The following is a 21529-nucleotide window of genomic DNA, read 5'->3' as shown; positions in this document are numbered from 1 at the left end:
TGTTGGTAAAATAATATGTTAAACATGTACAAGTGTATAATTTGCAGAATTAATGTATTTATGTAAATAAATTTTAATGTTATCGAGAAAAACACATCTTCTACCAACACTCTGCTATATGATATTTATTAAATCATCAAATTAGGGTGCAAGAGAAAAATCTAGTTTATTAATTAAATTATTTCGCAACTAAAATTTGAATGAATGTGATGAAAATTTTAATGAGTAAATTATTATGGTGTTATGGTTATATTACTGGAGTAAATATAGTTAATTTTTAAAGAACTCTCTTTGTTTACTAGAATAATTTTAATTCTGAACCAGATGTGCTTACTGGATTTTATAAAATACATTCCATTTTTAAAATACTGTTAATGATCATTATGAGTGCAATCAGTACAATATTGTTTGAGTACAATTTACTAATTATACTCAAACTCAAAAAAATTGTTACTAACAGTACTCTGTTAGTAGTCTTAATACATTCAGCAACACTGCAGAAAAGCTGCAGATGATAAATATTACAACTAGGATCTTAGTGTTGCTTTCATTAAACAAGAACATTCTCATGGGATATGTCTATATTATAGCTGATGATCATAAAATTATTTATTTCTCTAAAATTTTTAAGTTGACATTTTAATCAGCAAGATGATTGCTTAGCTCATGTTCAAACTGATTGGATGATTTAAGACTGAGACTGCTAAATTAATTATTAGTACAATTAGTTCTGTCCTGTAGAAATTCAGCAATTTCTCATCTTGCCTGCCAACAGAAGATATGAGTAATAGGTAGGGTATGTGCACCCATTGAGTTAGTCTAGTGGTGGACTCATCATTGCAAGTCAGCTAATTTCAATGTCGAGAATTCTAAGGTTTAAATTCTATTAAAGGAAGTTACTTTTATATGGATTTGAATACTAGATCGTGGATACTGGTGTTCTTTGGTGGTTGGATTTCAATTAATCACACATCTAAGGAATTGTTGACCTGAGACTACACTTCATTTACATTCTTAGATATCATCCTCATTCATCCTCTGAAGTAATACCTTATGGTGGTTCTTGAAGCTAAACAGAAAAAGAAGGTAGGATATGTATTAATGTTTTGGTATTAACAAGACTTACTTTCCAAGTGATAAAATGGAACAGTATATTTAGTGGTGTCAAGTATTAAACGATGCTAATTTTTTAGCTTTTTTGTGTTTTTAATGTTTGAACAACTAGAAAGATTATACTAAAGGTTAAACAACACTAAGGGGTTGCAAAGGGACTAAAACAAAACAGAAAAACCAAACCAAGATGTAATAAATCCATCACACAAAAGCAAATTAGCAGAAGAAGATATTACAAAACAGACAAATAAAAAGCTAAAACATAATTAAAAAATAAAATAAAGTGTAAAAGCAATATAATCTGAAAGGAATGTGGGTGGAAGTAAAATTATCAATACAAATTATAAGAAATTCAGAATTTAGTGGGAGAGAAACAAATCACATTTATATATTCTACTGTGAACTGTGTAATGAAAATGGGATAAAAATATGAATAATAAGAACAGTAACAATAATAAGAATAAGTAAAATATAACTGAAGAAATAAGAGAAGGAATTTAATTTGTCTGGGTTTTGGGAAATTGATAGCCATTCCTTCATGACTTTTACCAGTATCCAATGAAACATGCCATGAATAATGGTAATTTAAAATTTTATCTAATGTTTGGAGATTAACATCTGCAAATATTAATTTAATAGGTTTTCATCCCAGATTAATAATTTATGATCTGGAAATTGTGATGAACAGAACATTAATCATTTGATAATCTTAATTCATTTTGGAAGACAGGAAAATTTGATAAATGTCTTAATATGTATGAAATAAATAAACCAAACTTCTCCAACTGTTTTTAAATCAAAACTTCTTTCTTTTGCTATTTTTCTGCTCATTTAATGAGCTCTTCGATAATATTTGCAGTTATATTTTTCTCAACAAGTTGATTATAATGATTTATAAAAAGTTGAACTATATTAAAATTTAATAGTTTTCTTCAAAATTAACATATAAAAATGTTTGTATTGTTTAAATTAGATAGTGTGTAAATGTGTGGAATACTTTACATTAGCTAAAATACTCTTTTATTTATAATAAAAAAGTTCAATGTTGAGTTTTATGAAGAGAAATGTACTATCTGATGTCTGTTGAAATTCTTGACCTTTTTCATACGGTATTTTTACACTCATTTAAAAGAAAAGAAATTCATTTAAGACCATATAAAATGAAAATCTGTTTAATCCAGTACTGGAAAAGGGGTAAGTATGGTTGAATAGTCTATAGTTAAGCTGAATATTTCTACAGATCATATAATTTGAGTGGACAAAACTTTTCCTTAGGAAGCTTGAACCTTTTCTCAGGTAGATTTTAATTTCTGGAAGAAGATCAATTTTTGTTTCAGTATACTTTTATGCTGTTAGGACTGTTTCATTGATTAGTTAAATTGTGATCTCATTCTAAATAAAATGCTGTGATTTCCTGAATTATGGAAAGGATGGGTATGTTCTATCTGAAGGGGGCTTGAGCTATCTTCTGTGTTCAGTTGTTTGTTTTAATATTGCTGTTCTTCAATGGTAAGATTGTCCTTTTCTGTACCTATCTCTTTTCCTTACCATTTATCTGCTTTTTCTCATAGGTCTATGCAAATAGAATGCCAGGATCTATACAGCCAGCTTCCTTTTTGTAATCTGATCAGAGAAATAGATGTACAATATATAGTGTTGTCCGAGATCTCTGCTGCCCATCCCATGATTGTACAATAAGCCAGATACCCTGTTAAATTAAGCTTAACCTCCTAATCTCTTCTTAACTAACTTCAAAACTAGTTGTCCTGTTACCTGCTGTGAGATGTCTATATTCATGCTCAAAGAAGATTTATGGGAATCATGTTTTTGTAAATGAAAAAGTTAATGATTTATTGTATTACCAGTAACTTTTCTATTCTTATTCTCTTTTATTAGTAAAATCTTTTATTTCAGTATCAAAAATCTGATGTGGACACTACATGACTTCCTTGTACACCTATTAAATTACATGTACACATTCGTTAAAAAGAAAAGTACATAAAATTTTATTTCAGTAATAACATCTGATTTTTTTTAATTGTCATTATTGAATTATTATTTATTGTAAAACTTCTTTTAATAATTTTTAATAAACATTTAAATTTATTATTAATAAATCAATGTATTTAAGAAGGAAATGAAGTCAGATTCAAACCGATATGCCCCTTCCCCTTGTAAGATCCAAATATTTCATTGATTAAAATTTAATTTGGATACAACTCCAGAAACAATTAAAAAAGTACCACTTACGATATATTGTTGAAAAGCTCTCAATGAGGGCTTATTACTGCAGTTAAGAAACAGTCTAAAATCCAATTTTTTTTTTCAATTTGGGCTTTTTTGGACACTTTTGGTCCAGCCGACTGCAATCAAAAGGGGAGGTGCACAATTAGGTATTACAACAATCCTAAATCAGAAATTTCAGCATTCTAAAGCTGTAACACGTGAGAAACATTTGAGTTGTTTTTGAGTTATGTGAGATATGTATGTACATACGTACAGCACAGACGTCATGCCGAAACTAGTCAAAATGGATTCAGGGATGGTCAAAAATGGATATTTCCATTGAAATCTGAAAACCAAAATTTTTCGTAATTACAATACTTCCTTTACTTCGTACAAGGAAGTAAAAATGTTGGTGTTGTATTGTTAATAGAATTGTAGCATCTGTTTACATTACTTAAAGCATTATTGCATTACTGGTTATGTATATAGTCTTATGTTTGCAGTCTTCATCTGTCTGTTTAGTAATCGTAATTAACTTTCGAGGCAATTGCCAGAGCTCAGTTAAAATTATCATTATATTTATTTATCATATATGAGGTGTGATAAAAACAATAATGAACATTTTTTATGTGTCTTTTCAACCAAGTTCATCATTTTTGCACGCGATGGCAGCACTGTCTATAATGTATATCAGTATCTTCAGCCATATTAGACGCGTAGTTCAAATTTGATAAACAAGTAATTAGGATATATTTTACTATAAGTAGCAATTGATTTTGTTTGAAAAGGATAAAACAGACGATTTGAATTAAATTTTTCACTTTATTATACTTTATTCAATTTTTATCATAAAATTTAAGATTTCAGAGTTTTTAGAATGCTATTAGTGAGGATGTTAAGTCAGCACCAAGAGTGGTACAAATGATCTCAAGAAGGCCTTAGACATCAAAAGGGTTGGACATCTTAATTCATCTACAGTTGATAAATATGTTGACAAAATATAGGGCATTGTGATCAATAATCTTTTAATCAGTATTAGATGTTACTGAAGTGATTGGAATCTCTTATGGATTATTTGAAACAATTTTGACTTACATTTTGGATATGGAACAAGCAGTATTTTGGATGTGAAACTTGTTAGAAAATTGTTTTAATCAAAAGCAACATTACAGAACAATTCTTAGCTGGACATCGCTTATAATTCAGAATTGCTCAAATGTGTCTTTTATCTGTCAAAACATATGTGTGTGTGGTTGATATTGAAATGAAGGTCCATTCATCCAAATGGAAGTTTCCTGAAGAACATGACCTAAACAGCCCACAAGTTTAATCGAATGTTAAAGTTTTCCTTAATGTTTCTTTTCAGTAATAATGGTGTCTTCTGTTGAATTCTTACAAGGTTTTATAGTCAATAAATACTATTAATCATCAGTATTACGCCGTTTACTTGAGGTAATCTGAAGAAAATAACCGCAAAAGTGTTAATTCTTGAATTTTGCACCACAATAACTCTCCAGCTCATGCTAACTATTAATTCATGATAATTTAGCCAAATAAAACATTATACTGATGCTCCTCCTTATTCTTCAAAATGGCAGCCTGTGACGTTTTCTTGTTCCCACTAATTAAGAGAACAGTAAAAGGACAATCATTGCGAAGTCATTTTTTTTGATGTACTAAAAAATTCTTTCCACAAATGTTTTGAAAATTGGAAGAAATGCTGGTGTAACTCTGTTGCATTTCTGGAGGACTACTTTGAAGACGACAGTATCAATATAGAGAATAAGAAAAATCTTTTTAATAAAAATTTTAATTGCTATTTTTTTATCGTACCTCTTATATTTAATTATTGATGTACTGTTATAGTACACAAACCAGTCTGGAAACTCTGTTTCTTAAGGAAGCAAGGAGGATATTTGATTTTCAATAATTTGTATACACTGTAATTACAATACATTGATCTCAAATTTTATAAAAGACATGATTTCTTACATTCCTTGCAGGATTGTAGAGCTGCCACCATAGATAGTTCTTGTAAATAGCTATGAAATTGTTTTGACAGTATCCTTATTGAAATATTGGGATCATACTTTTGAAGGAAACTCTATTTGTGCCTGAGCATATGCTCACTCATACCTTTTATGTTTTTTGGTTTATTGATGAAGGTTTATTTTTGTTTCAGCTTGAAGATGTTCCTTTAACCTCAGATTATCCAAAAGCATGGATATCAACATATATTATGTTAGAACAGTTTTTAGCTAGGCGAAGTATAATTAATTCTGTAATTGAAAGTATTGACCCATCATCATATGAAAAAGATTTAGTTATTATTACTGATGATGACTGGGCTGTAATTGAAGATGTAGTCACTGTATTAGAACCTTTTAAGGTATTTAAATAGTTTATTTATTTTTTTGCTTTATAAGTTTTTAAGTGTTATTTGTAAAATTTTTGTCATCAACTACAAATAGCAGAATAGACAATCTTACAAATTAAATTTTTAATTTAAAATTTTATAATCTTACAAATACATCCTTTTTAGTTATTTAATTTATAATTTTGCTTACATACAGTTAATCAGTTTTATTTATGGAACAGAATACTATTATGTTTAAATTTTTTAATTACATTTTATAAGTACTGCACTGATGAACTTACAACTCTGAAAGGCCTTTGAAAGAAAACATTCCATTAATTTAAAGATAAAAAATTAATATTTATTTATTGTCATGTTGAAGAGAAATATATTACTTGTAAGAATACTCTTTTGTTTATAAGTGCAATTTCTAATCAACTTTACCTGTCAAAATCTCCACATCAGTTGCTATTCTAATTAGTGTTAAGAATTAAAGGGCAGTCAGTAATTTGAAGTTGATATTGGGAAATATTATTCTAAGATAAGTTTAGTATTTTCTTTTAACAATATACAGTTCAAGATGTAACAAAAATCCTGAATCATGTTGATTTTATGCTTATGTGTTAACAGGTTACTACAATGACATTAGCAGAAGAAAAGGCTCCTTTGGTATCATTACTAAAACCTCTAATGTGGCAGTTAATAAGTGTTCATCTGAAAGTACGTGAAAATGATTCTACTTTAGGAAAAGAGCTAAAAGTAATACTTTCAAAAATGCTTAAAGAAAGGTAATAAAATGCATTAGTTACCATCTTGTATAACTGCATGACTATGAGGATTTACCAAACATTTATTTCATGTTTTAAGTTTATTTATGTTATATATAATTAACATTTATTGGGAGCAAAATGTTTTTAAAATATTAATAGTGTAGAAACCTTAGAATTTCTTTTTCTTATATATACTTGTAATTCCTACAAACATTTTTTTTTTAGATTTTAACACATATTGGATGTAGTAAAATATTAGCCTTTAAAATAAGGTGTGTACTAAATTACTCTGTGTATTTAAAAAAAAAGAAACAAGCTTACTCTTATTCATATTAACACTTGCTTTACTAAATCAATTTTAATTAATTAGTAGCTGATGTGGAAAGTATAGATTTATAATGTTATCATGTTTGTATAGATTTCTCTTTGGACTAGCTCGTAAAAGTAGTATGATGTTATTAGATTGTTATCTTTTGGGACTGATGTTTGATTACATAACATAAGTTAGATTAATTACATTACTTTAGATCAGTGATTCTCAACCTTTTTAGCTCACTGATCCTCAAAAAGTAAAAAAAAATATGTAAAATGGATATTTCACAACTCCCACCAACCCCAACCCAATGAAATGTAGTTAAAACTATTTAGCTGCATTGATAGCATGTGAATATGCACATATGAAGTGTACAAACCTGAGCAATTTATAGGTTCAAACTTGATGTGTACTTGCTTGCAAACGATTCTGCTTGCTTAATATTTGTTGTGAGAGTCACGTTCGAACATGCATATATTACATTTGAACATGATGTGCTCTCAGCAGTATAAAAGAGGCGTAAGAGATTCCAGAATGCCAGTTTAGTTTCGAATGCAAAGTGTGCATCTGTTTTCTTTATTTAAGATTTTAAAATTTTAGTTTCATTGAAAATAATAATAATTGAGAGGTTTTTAGTTTTTCAGTGTGCTGTCAAACGGTGTAACTGTTTTTTTTTTTCAGTTAGTTCTTATGCAAAATTGGTAAATTTGTGAAAAAAACTAAAGTGAGCCATCTACATCCAGTGAATTGATCGAAGAAAATCGAGAGTGAATTGATCGAAAAAGACAAGATTTTACAATGACAGTTATTTAAATTATGGTTTTACCTCCTTGGATGGAAAGCCACAGAATGTTGTTTGGTTCCAAGTCTTCTTTGATGAAAGCACGATCATAAAGCCATCAAAATTAATTCAATACTTGGGAACTAAACATCCAGATCATAAAATTAAACCCTTGAAATTTTTCAAAATAAAATTACATACTTGAAGAAAATTACAAAGCCATACTGATAAAATTACACTTGAAGCATGTTACCTCATAGCTTTAAAAGTATCTAAGATATCCAAACTCCATATTCTTGCAAAAGACCTCATATTGCCTGCTGCAATTGATTTGGTCAGTGTTTTAATAGACATGGAAGAAGAAACAAAATTGAAAAAAATTCTGCTTTCTAACGACACTGTATCATGACGAATCGATGACATGGCTACCATTGTTAGTGATCGTATAATTTAGCAAGTGAGTTGATGAATCAACAGATGAGGCAAATATTTCTTAGTTCTTATGTTTTGTGAGATATAAATGCAGTAGGGACAATGTTCAGTGGTGCCATCACCAGACACACACTTCCATGCGATAGGGACAGATCAATCATAGAAAAATATGTTCTTTGCTAATCAATACTTGGTCATGCAACAGGACATTGTCTTTTGATGAAGTTACTAAGACCTTTTACATATTTTGGACAAAATGTACTGCAGTAAGTAGTGATGGCAAAGGTGATAACAAGAAAGAACAGTGGATTTATAAAAAAAAATTAAAAGATCGTCTTATACCAAGGCAGAATGGACACCTGCTTCCTTCACAGATGTGCTCTTGCCACAAAAAATATGCCAGAAAATCTCAAACAAATTCTTTGCAAAACTGTAAAAATGGTTAATTTTATTAAAAGTGGACCATCACAAAGTAGACTGTTTGCTAATTATGTAGTGAAATGGATGAAAAGAAAAAAATCTCTTTTTCATACAGAAGTCAGATTGCTATCGCAGGGGAAAGTGTTAACCCAGTTATTGGTTGCGAGATGAATTAATAATTTGCCAGGATAAACAATTCCATTCTCAATGTTTTACAGAATAATGAGTATATGTTGCTGTTGCCTTACTTAGCCAATGTATTTTTACATTTAAATGACGAATGTGACTTTACAAGATGTGATATAATCATTTTATTAATGGCAGAAAATTCATGCTTTCATTAATAAGATTGATATCTGGATTATTCGGTTTCAAAGCAAAAATTCTGTTATGTTACCATTCACTTCCGATTATATTGAGAAAAATTTGGTTGAAGAATACACTACTATTCACCACAGGCTGAATAGAATGAAGATGCTTCTGCATGAGCTAAAAACTCAGTCGGTGGAGTATTTCTCAGAAGAAAAAAATGATTTGTCAAAGAGGTGGGTACCGAATCCATTTAGTAGAAACATTGTTGCAGCTGTTAAGTTACCAGTTGAAATTCATTATCGGCTCAACAAAATGTCTGCCAATAAAACATTATAACTATAATTCACTTCTAATGACTTAGATATGCCTTTCTCGTCGAAATGAGTATAGAAATTAGTCACAGAAGCATTGAAAATATTAATCCCTTTCACCACGTCTTACCTGTGAAAAGAGTTTTTCATCTATGGTTGCACTAAAAAGTAAATATATAAAATGTCTTTTATCTCTTGAAAACAATTTGCTTTTTGTGTGTTATAGATCCACGTACAGAGAAACTTTTAAATGAAAAACAAATGCAACCATCTCATTATTTTATTTTATTTATGTGTGTACTTATAGATGCAAGTAAAATGTTTATAATAAGTAATTTTTTCTCATAAAATTATTTCATTATTGTTTACATGGAAAGTTATAGGTTAATTTCACAACTCCCCCATTTATCATCCCGTCCCGCAGGTTCAGAAACCCTGCTTCAAATTATTTGATTGTAGATAGTTTAGGCCAAATTTTATTTTAATCATTTATATAAGAATAACTGGCAATATTGAATCGGAGAATCATATTATATGTATTTTTTTCACTTATATTTTTAAAAGAATTAATAGTGCCATTAATTCAGCCTAATGAACGTAATGTCTGAGTTTGCTGTTGATATTATTTAGGAAAAAGATAATTTTTGGTCTAATGCCAGTAGTATTACTTATATTCATAATGTTTGAACCATCCAGAGAACTGGATATATATAACAATAAAATGTAAATGTTTTGATATGTATCAATATTTATTGATAAACTATTTTTTACATACCACACAGCTTGAATTCTTTCAAGTTCCTTTTAGAATACCAAAGACACACAGAATTTAAAAAAACATTTTCTTGTATGTTTTCAAAAATATACAATATTCTTATTTGGTTAAAAAAAGTTAAAACACAATAAGAAAAGTTAACACAGAAAAAATAATGTTTCTAGAAAAGTAGAGAAATCTTTATCATTAAGAAGCTTTGTGATGAATATTGTGTTGTATTAACATATTTCTTAAGTAGGAAGGTAAATTACAGCATGAAAAATGGAATGATTAAATTTTAACTACAGAAAATTGTGTACTGTTAATATAAACTAGACGTTACCCATCTTCCATGTGACAGATGAATTAGTATACATTCTGGTAAGTGTATACTTATCACACATTCAAGTGATAATTGCAAGCAGTTGTCAAACTAATTCTGATTATTCCTATTATTCTGAACTTCTTATCAGATAAAATACCAAAATTCTTGTCTGTCGTAATTTTTCTTCTGTATTTAAATAGGAACTTTAGAACCTTAAGTTGCTTTTTCCATTTTACTAACAGTGTGATCATTTGACAATTTTATTTATGCTGGCAAAATTGTTTTTAATTTTTATTTTTATTTTTTTTATAAATAAAATTAAAATTAAACTATTGTTTATAAAATTAAAGTATTGTTTAATTTGTAAACTTCACGGTTTGGTTAAACAATACTTTTAACTTAGTTTTAATTATATATTTTATATATTGAATGATGTATTATCTGGCTTTTATAATATAACCTTATTTACAAATTTTTAAATTTACTTAGCTATTTTTATCCATTCTGCCACTATGCAGTTCTGCAAAAAAATCTCGAGGAGTAAGTATTCAAATTGGATTGTTAGTTTAACAATGACCGTGTTTTTTCTAAAAGGAACAGTAGCCCTTTCAGTAACTGCTGAGACTGACAGCTAATGCAGCCTTAATAAGAAAAGCTTAATGCTCATTTCACTTTGAGTACCATGCAGCTGAAAACAGTGAAAAAAAAAGCTATAATTGTATTTTATTTATTCTTCTTTCCTCTTCTTTTTTTTTTTTTTAATATAATAGAATTCTCTTGGATCAAACACTGTGGAAGTGAAATAGTTTACCAGTGAGGGACTGCTCAAAGAATAAGTCTTCAAAAAATGTAAAAATTATGACATTCTGACAGTCTCAAATGGAATGTTTTAATTTTGAGAGTAATTTTGAGGTCAGACAATTTTATTTGAAAAGATGAATTCAAAAGTAATGTAGGAATTAATGAGCAAAGATGGAAATAAAAGGATTGTGTAAAGTTAATAATACAGAATCAAATTATGGCAGTATAATATGCAAGAAATTAGGGCTACAGTTATACCAAGCATCCTCTAGTAAACATCACAATGAGAGAATTATTTTTGTCATGGTATATTCTAAACTCAGACCATTGGCAACACTAGATTTATGTCCTGACCTCTTCAGTAGAAGGTAGTGATAAAAAAATGTATGAAGAAATAAATGATAAATAGTTAAATTGACAATTTATTTTTATTAATTAAACCAAATAATAATAATAGATTGAAAAGTCTTAGTAGGAGATAACAGGTAGAGAGAGTAATCAGGAATTTTGTCTATGTAAAAGAAATTAAATAGGAACTAAAAAAATTAAGATATTTGTGGATTACATCAGGTGGTATCAGATAATCATTGATTCAACAGATACTCGGATTATAGTTAAACAGAAATATTTGAATCAAATTATGACTACAGAACACAGCTATATTGATTGTGAGTGTAATTAAGAAAAGAGGTTGAGAATAAAAGGAAAAGGTGAGGTTTAAGAAACTAAATATAAAACTGAAAACATAAAGATGAGATATTGACGAACAAGAGGATGATTTGAGCTTAAATTTAAACATGCCATTGGTTTAGACATTGAAGTGTTGAAGAAGATTCAGTATTAATTAAAAATTCATTATCAAGTAACTGAGGCAGAAGGGCAACAGTAGATAGAAAACCTTAGATAACAATAATATCTTATAACATATGGATAAATGCAGTAAGTATAGATATGCAAAAGATGATTAAAGCAGAAAATTGTATCATATAAGAAAAGAACATTTTTTAGGAACAAAGAAAAATTACTTGGGGATGGATGTAGAAAAACTTGTAATCACAGGAAAAGTGGTAAATATGGATATATATTGAAAAATAAGGTGCAAAGTTTTGAGAAATTAAGTAAACATTCAATATCACAGATCCTAGAGGAAGACTTATTCTAGGGGAGGGGGAAAGCTAACATATTGCAGGTATATATAGAAAGATAGTTGTAAAAATTAACTGAAAAATAAATTATTATTGATTTTTAGAGATTACATATCACATGAATATGAAATAGCTCTGAAAAATTTAAACAAGGACAATACATTAGGAGTTGATGTCACACCATTTAATAAACTGTTTTTTTATGAATAAATCACATGTTTGGCCAATGCAGAACTGAAAAAACTTTATAAATTTGTATACAAAATTTGTGAAACTGGAGAATTATTCTCAGATTTCAATAAAAACATTATTTTTACCACATCAAAGAAAGCAGGAATAGGTAAATATGAGAACCATTGCATTATAAATTTAACACTTCTTTCTTACAAATTAATAACTAGAATAATTTACAGAAGAGTAGGATAAGAAATAGAAAATGTGATCGGTGGTAGGATGAATTCGGTTTTAGGAAAATCATGAATTTTGAGAAACATTTACTTCTAAAATTAACTTTAGAAAGTAGATTGGAGAATAAGCAAGGAATAGAACCTTTGAGGGGTATTTACATAACCTTACTGAAAATGCTCTGTTGATAGACTATGAAAGGAATACATTTTAAAACAAGTAGTAAGTTTGAGATAGAATTTTGTAAAAAAAGAGCCATATGTTGCTCTGCCTTTATACAAAAGTGAAGATTAGATGTTAGGTTTTAGAAGGCTTGCATCATTGTGGAGACTTTTTTAATGCCATTTTAAATACAAACATTTTTTTCAGACTTACTTGAATCTCATATGATTTGTTTTTTATCTAACAGATCAGATAAAGTGACTGAAATTTATTTTTCACATGTTGTTTTATTTCATTTCTTCTTGGTATCAATTGTAGTATGACCCCAGTAAGTTGCTGTATGGTATAACAATATATGTAGCTGTATATATGTATAATGTAAATTGGCTGAGGTATTGTTTCATGATTAACTATAATTTATAAAATAATTTTAGGTATTCTGAAAAATCAGTCGATATGGTATTAAAAGCAGCAACTACATTAGATCCAAGGTTTAAGCAACTACCATATTCAGTTGAAGAAGCAAAAGCAATGCTAAATGGCCCTGTTAAAGTTCTCTTGACACAGATGATTGAGGAAAATGGGAATATTACAGCAGAAAATGAAGGACAAACACCTTCAAAAAAAGGAAGGTTATCAGGTTAATATCTATTAGTAAATTTATTTACTTTTTAAGATTAAGTAATATAACAAAGAGTCATTCACTTATTACATATTAGCTGTTTGAAACAACTTGACAGATTAGATGCTTCCCATGATCATTATACTGCAAATAATTTTCATATAGGAGGTGGTACCCAAAGATTCGGGGAATTTTACCATAAAAATAAAATAGCTTACCATAAATTATAATTTCCACCATCTCCCTCAAAGTAATTAATCCCCTTGCACATTGATAGTGATCCCAGCGTTTTTCCCATGATTCCATGCATCCCTGGAAGTCTGCAGTTGTAAGTGTTCAAAGCATGTTCTGAGTTTCTTCCTAAATCTCCTCAATTGTGTTAAAACGATGGCCTTTCAATTGAAATTTTATTTTTGGAAAGAGAAAAAAGTTGCACGGGGCAAGGTCAGGCGAATAGGGTGGGTGGGGAATCACTAAAGTCTTTCTGAAAGCCAAGAAATTCCAAACAGCTAGCGATGTGTGCGTGGGCACGTTGTCATGGTGCAGAACCCAGCTGTTTTTACCCCACAGATCTGAACGTTTGCGCCTAATGCTTTCAAATAACCGCTTTAAAACTTCACAATAGAACATCCCATTGACAGTTTGACCAAGAGGAACAAATTCCTTATGGATAATGCCTTTGATGTCGAAAAAACAATCATCATGGACTTCACGTTGCTGCAAACTTGGCATGCTATTTTTGGCCGCGGTGAACTTGGCAACTTCCACTGCAACGACTGCTGCTTAGTTTCAGGGTCATACCCGTACATCCATGTCTCATCACCGGTTATGATGTTGGAGATGGTTAGGGTCATCTCTAGCTGAATTTTTCAATTCACTACAGACAGCTATGCGATTTTTTTTTCTGGTCACTGTTCAACAGTCTCGGTACGAATTTTGCAGTAATGCGTCTCATGTTCAAATTGTCCGACAAGATGCGTTGCACGGACCCATATGACATTTGTACGATTGCACAAACATCATGGATTGTTTGTCTACTATCTGCGGCAATAGCCTATCGCACTTTCGCTATGTTTTCCGGTGTTGCGCTTGTTGATGGTCTTCCTGAACGCTCATCGTCATCGACTGTCGTTCGTCCATCTTTGAATCATTTGTACCACAAAAAAGTTTTACTTTTACTCATAGCATTGTCACCAAATCCTTCCACAAACATGCGATGGGTTTCTGCACCAGTTTTATTAAGCATAAAGCAAAATTTGATGCAGGTTCTTTGCTCTTTAAAATCTGCCATTTAGAACTTCGCAGAAGCAGTAAAACACAACATTACACAACCGCAAGAAAGTCAACAATGCAGCAGCCTCTCACCAACACAGCTGTTGGAACACTGATTCATAAAGAGTACTGTTAGCCACATCTAGCGGCAGCAGGTCGTACTAGCAATGGTTTGCGTGCGAAATTAAAATTCCCCGAACCTTTGGTTAGTATTCATGAAAATTATTAGTTTATTCAATAAATTATTAAATTTATTATTTATTTTATTTTTATTTATTTATGAATAGGGGATAATGTTGACACATTATACTTTCATGTCAAATCAGTATTTGTAAATTAGTGAAACACAATGACAAATACTTTAATTTAAATGGCGACTATATTGAAAAATAGTTAAAAGCTGTAGTTTTAAGTTGTATATAATAAAATATTTTTATCTATACAGGTTTTTTATTTATAGCTAAACGAAGGTTACTTTCTGAACCACCCTCATACTGAAATGTTCAATACAGAGGTTTAGACTTTCTTATAGTCCTGGTACTATTCTTTTACTTAAGAAAAATCATAAGTTGTACAATATGCATCCCTGGTTAAAGAATATACAATTGAGTAATTTTTGTATAATTAAGTGGACAAAAAATAAATGAAAATTACTAATAATTATAGTATTTATTCTAAATTTTGGCTACCTTATTCCTAGTGATGTTTAACTTATCTATACTGTAGTACAAACCACTCCTCTGTCAGTGATTATGCCGAACTTAAATGAGAGAAATGAAAACTGTCAGCACGACTGGCACTGAGTGTTGCTAGTCATTTTGTATGAAAACAGGTAACTGCGTCACAAATATATTAGCTTTGCAACTTAATTACTACTGTATCTTTACATATGGGAAACTTTATAAAGAGCCGTTTATAACAAAGAGTTTTGGTAGTAAAAATAAATATGTAAAAAATTACCATTATATCATTTTGTTAAATATAAGAGTAATACAGTTATCATATAAAGTCTCTCTTATGTAAGTTAGATCATTAATTTGACTTTTAATCAACACATAGTTTTACTCCTTCTTAACATAAATGTTATCCTGGTTGGAAAGAAAATATAAAGAACTATTACACTAAACTGTAAAAAAATTATGCATAACTATTTCATAATAATTGCAGTGAAAACATAATACTGTAATCAAATTATAAATTCAAAAAAGCTAATCAAAATGTTGCAAACAAACTAACTCACTTTGTACTTTTAATAACTGATACATCCTCACACATAGTAGTATTTCTTACTATTACCAATGTATACGAGTTGGCTAGCTCTTAAGTTGAGGGTAGTATATAACACAATATAACACAATAGACGTTTTCTGTGATAAAAGTATTAAATAGACATTCACAGCTTACAATACCTAACTAAAAGGAACATTTCACACAATCCTCCTATTTAGATCATCTATTTTTTTTTTGTTTCATCTAGTATTATTTTTTCAAAAATCTTCAACTGATCTCACGTTATTCATTATGTAATCTTTTTTAATCCTTTTTATTTCTTTTTTTACTAACTTACATTTTGTTATGAATTCTTTATTCTCATTCTTTTTTTAGTCCCATTTCTACCAAGCCACTTGGTATGCTTGGGTTAAGTTATCACATTCAGTGTTCCACCATTTGTGTTTTTTCTTTTTAAGTTTTAGGATAGTTTGTTTAGGAGCATTGTCTTTTGGATTTCACTCCAATTATTTAATGTTTTTCCAGAGATTAATTTTTATATTTTTTCTGAATTATAATTTAGTTTTCTTAATTCATATCTTTTTATTGTATTGTTTTTCATATTTTTTTTACTGTTGGAAATGATTTTAAATTTTATTTTAGACAGGTCGTGATCAGAATCAATATTTGCACTCGCGTTCAACCCTAACATTCATGATATAGTTTTCTTTTTTTAGTGATCTTTTAAATGAAGTTGATTTCAGAACTAGATCGTGAGCTTTGCACAGCTCTGTTAATCTCATTTCATTCTTATTTGTGTTTAAATGTGCAAGGTAATAACCAGCTACTTCCCTATATGTTTTTTCTTTCCCTACCTTAGTATTAAAATTTCCCACAATAATTATATTATTATGTTTCTCAGGGAATTTTGATAGCTGTTCATCTAACCTGTTCTAAAATTTCTCTACTTTATTTCTGTTTTGTACATTATCCTGTTTTATTATTTATGCATGAGCATTAACAATTGTGTATACCTTGTACTTTTGATAGTCAAAATTGCCAATTGTGTGTTTATCAATTTAAAATGTATTTCTGAATCCAGAATATCTTTTTGGATTGCAAAACCAAAGTCAAGGTAAGGAACATTCTTCATAACTTTTTCTCCAGGAATACTTTTTTAAATTCTGTAATTTTGTGAATCAAAAACATTTTCATCCATAAATGTAGTTTCTTGAAGAGCTGCAATTATATTTTATGTTTGTTCAGTTAACGTATTGTATGTTTTAATTTTCCTGTTTCTAATAAAGAGTTAATATTAATTGATGCTATAAAGTTTTTTTTATTTCTTCAGTCACTAATGAAGACTCCCCAAAATTTGAATGTCTTCCTGCATTTCATATGTTTGCAATTTTGGATCATCCACTTCAGGTAAATTGTTTTTTAAAGTGTTCTTCCATTATTGTTAATTTTCAAAGTTAAATTAGATATAACACTGATACAACAAAGATATGATCTTTGAGGTTTTTGTTTCAACTGCACTTAACACAGTAAACAGACATTGACCAGAAAATTGCTTGATCCAAAACAGACATTTTCTGGAATTTATTTTTATTCACGTATGGGGTGATGATTCAGTATATTCTCACCTGTCACATATATATATATATATATATATATATATATATATATATATAGGGGTTTTCCTATCAGCTGTGTGGGACAGTCCAGGTTGAAGCTAGTATAAAGCTCTGTGTTTTAGAAAAAGTGGCTATCCAACCACTTTGGAAAACCTTGTATATTTGTTTTATTATTAGATTTTTATTTTAAAATTACACTGCATTACATAATACAAGTCTAACTACCGCTCAGCTGTCGACCTTGTCTAGTCTCAGCTCAACCATTATTTTGTAATAAAATTTTTTAATTATTTATTAATCTTTTTTTTAATTTGATTAAAACTTAAGTAAAATTATGCTTAATTTAATAATTGACTTTATATTAGCTAGGATACTTTTATATAAAAATGGTGCATTTTTTCCAGGGATGGAATTTTTACTCGGAGATTTATGTGCATCTTCAAGTGCACTTTCAATAAGTGAAAGAGCTGAATTAGAGATCGCTCAGTATCAGTCAGAACCAACTGCCAACTTAGATCATTGTCCATTAACATGGTGGCAAAAAGCTGCCGCAAAATTTCCAAATTTAGCTAGACTTGCATCAAGTTACAACTGTATACCAGCTTCTGCAACCCCTCCTAGTCGAATACCAGTTGAATCACAAATAATGTTTGATATGAAACGAGCTAAACTTGGGCCTGAGATTGTAGATAAGCTGCTCTTCTTAAATTCTAACCACAATATGTGAATCTGTAAGTTGGTGTTTTCATACATACATATTTATATTTTACAATTATTCTAGTGTCTATACTTTATTAAGTGCTCTATATGATCATTTGAATGAATTCACATATACAAAACTTGGACAGATATCTTGATGTTGTCAGGAAAATTATCTATAAGGTACACTTTATTTTTGTGATTTTATCATTCTAAGATTCTTTAAATGATTCAGAAGTCTAAAGCTAATAAACACATTCTAATAGTCTAATTCTAAAGTCTAATAATAAACACATTCAAAAATAATTAGTCCTTAGTCCTCCTAACCTTTTTCAATGTTACTGTAAAAATTGTGATAATGAAACTGTACTTTGTACCAAACATATGTTCTGCAGGATTATACACCAAAATATTATTTTATTTTTGGTAACTCATTTAGTTTATCCTTTCTTATTCACTGTAGACTATCAAAATATATAGAAGAAGATAATAACTGTTAAGACAGCATCATACTCTTTACATTATGATTCCTTACTGATGGTTTTACAACACCATGATCTTCAGAGAGTAGTATTCTAGAAATTAGTATTACTATTTAGTAAGAATGAAATGACAATGGTTAGAACAACATTAAACTGGTTCTATCAGTCTACAAGATTTTTCTATTATGATGTAATATACTTTCTAATATGCTGTTTTCTAAAGAAAACAACATGATGTTGCTAATGTCATTGTCATTATATTGTTTTATAACTTTTAACATTGCTTTTTAACTAAATGAAAAATATTATATTTATGTAACATAATATAACAACACTAAATATCTTATATATAATCTTGACTTGAGAATTATTATTTATAAATTTTAATAATTACTTTTTTTTTTATTATTTGCTTAAATATAACAGGAAGGAATAAAACACAGAATGTGTATGTTGGACAGGATAGGGAGAGAAAGACTCTGATAGTTTGGATGTGCTAAGAGATTGAAGGAAGAATAACATTGAAAATATTGAATTTGAGGTAAATGGGAAAAGCCCAAGGAAAAAGTGGTTAGATAAATAAAGTTAAGGAAGATATTATAAGTTGGGGTAGAGAGAGGGAAGTATCATGGATTTAATGGTAGAGGGATAGAACTAGATGGAGGTCTTTGATTTGTTGCTCTACCCAAATACTGGGTAAGGAGAAGAAGAAGAAGAAGAAGAATATAACAGGAAGAGAATCTAGAGAACAGTCAAAAAAATCTGTGTATGTTGTATTAAAAAATATGAAAAAACAGAAGTAGAGAAATTTTTGAGGAAGCATGGTAAAGTGGAGGTATGTGATCTACTAATTTACCCATTGACTAACAGGGAAAAGGGAAAGAAGGATGATGATTAATTTTATTATATTTTAAAATGTTTATTTTGTTACAGATAATGATCACGGTTAAAAATGAAAACATTTTAAAAGAAATATCAGAAAATAATGGAGTTTTAAGTTTTCTGAGAGATTTTTTTTTTTAGACTTCTGTGATGTCAATAAATCATAAAATTTGTTTTAATGCATAGTGTGTTGTTGGTTTAAAGTTTATAGATTGTGTGGTACATTGAAGTACTTAAATTTATTTATAGCGACAGCAACTTTTCTGAAAAAAAAAATTATTTCTTTTAAGAAAAAAGACAATAAAATTAAATCGAATTATTCTTTTATGAAGTGTTGGGTATAGACTGGACTATACTGAATAACAACAATGCAAACAGTCATATGTAGCTGAACTGTTATGGTTACCAAAAATGTAATTATTAGTTTGCACTTTGAATGTAAATGTACAAAGTAGCTTTAGTATATGATGTATATATGTAATATATTATTATGTTTATAGAAGTGTTATATAATATATATATTATATTACACTAATGCTAAGTGTATGATCTGACAACTAAGTTGTCAATTATGACAACCAATTATGTTAATAACTTTAATTATGTTAATGACATAAACATGTCTATTTTCTGATTTATGTGACAGTAAAGTTATGGTGTAGTTTCAAACTCCTGATTATCCAAACAAAATGTAGAAAGCCATGATATCTACACTGAGCAGATCCATTCTGAGTAAAGTTTAAATAAACAGTATGGAATGCTTTTAAGCTATTGAATCCAAATTTTTGTGTTTCATCATATGTTACAGTGTGTTCTATATACTAGAAGGGCAAGAAATAGAAGTTACATTAAGTTGCACCAAACATTTCAAAAACTGAGTTGCTCTTTCATATAGCATATATTTGAAATATGCAGTATGAATTGGTTATAAAAATAAATTGTTCTGAAGCCCAAAACAATTTTATGGATACTGTATTTTAATTGCAGGATTCATGATATGAAAATTGAAAAATTTTCTGTTTTCCTACCTCATTAGTTTTCCTATTAAATAATAAGTATTTACAAAACATATTAGTATAGAAGTGAATATCTAAACCTTTTTATGTTTTTATCATCAGTAATAAATCGTCACAGTAATGGACAAGGGTATAAATAGTGTAAAAAAAGAAGAAAACTAGATATGTATTGAGCATAAATAAATGTGAAAATATTTTGATATGTAAAACTGCTAACTAGTGATAAATTTTAAATGAACATTATTTTAAATCTGCTGTTTTTATCTGAATAAGACTCCAGATTATTTTATTAAAATTTTAGTTGATAGTATAATTGAACTAGAAGGTGCTCAAATTCTAATTATAATTAGCCAAATTAACCCCCACTTGTGTACATATTAATTTTAAATTGTCAATCAAACTTAATTTAATTGTTTGAATAAATGCATTGGTGTAGTTATGTGGGTGGTTTCAACTTGTCACAAAAACATTATCGATTAGATTCTATTTATTGTAATAATTAATTCTATTAAGAAATGTTTTGTTTTTTTTTTACATAATGCTAGAGAATAATTTTTATTTGATGTGTATAAAAATAGTATATATTTTCTATCCATCTGACCATATTTAATAATAGTCTATAACTGAAAAATCTGTACATGAAAGATATTTTAAGTGTTTTAATAAATAGCTAATATTTTAAATATGCCTAATATTTATTAAGCTTAAGTTCAATATTTTTTAAATGAAATAATTTTGTTTAATGTATGGAGCTACTTTAATTGTTAATTAAACATATCTTTGTAGTATTACAATTGGACTGATAGTTCTAATTTGAATAAATACTTTATGTAAAACAGATTTCTACTGTTATGAGTGCTGTTTTGTTTATTGAAAAAAATAATTTTTTGAACTTAATTTTTTATTGACTTATTACCTTCTTTCCCTTTGTATACCTTTTACAAAGTTGTGCTTTGTGTTTTAATATAAAAAAATAAGGAAAAGATTAATATTTATTAACAACACAAATATTAACTTTTTCTTTATTTTACCAAGTGACTCGTTGGTGAAATTCCTTTTTCATTAGAAATCATGGTTTTTAAGG

The 21529-nt window shown here is 28.8% G+C and overlaps 1 protein-coding gene across 2 annotated transcripts in view; it reads left to right on the top strand.

Annotated features, from left to right (window-relative positions):
• LOC142322331 (E3 SUMO-protein ligase ZBED1-like) overlaps positions 1 to 21188 on the top strand; it is a 39636-nt gene extending 18448 nt beyond the window's left edge. The window contains exons 7-11 of one of the 2 annotated variants that reach the window (XM_075361280.1): positions 5522 to 5728; positions 6326 to 6483; positions 13061 to 13266; positions 17771 to 18097; positions 19481 to 21188. In XM_075361280.1, the coding sequence (XP_075217395.1) occupies positions 5522 to 5728; positions 6326 to 6483; positions 13061 to 13266; positions 17771 to 18093 (894 nt within the window). In that variant the 3' untranslated portion in view covers positions 18094 to 18097; positions 19481 to 21188. Of the gene's footprint in view, positions 1 to 5521; positions 5729 to 6325; positions 6484 to 13060; positions 13267 to 17770; positions 18098 to 18973 lie in introns of both variants that reach the window. The other variant, XM_075361279.1, reaches the window with a different exon arrangement.
• Positions 21189 to 21529: the final 341 nt, after the last annotated feature.

This window comes from Lycorma delicatula, chromosome 3 (genome assembly GCF_047948215.1).
Source record: "Lycorma delicatula isolate Av1 chromosome 3, ASM4794821v1, whole genome shotgun sequence".
NCBI lineage: Eukaryota > Metazoa > Arthropoda > Insecta > Hemiptera > Fulgoridae > Lycorma > Lycorma delicatula.
The sequence above is the reverse complement of the archived record's forward strand: the minus strand, read 5'-3'. Positions and strand labels throughout refer to the sequence as shown.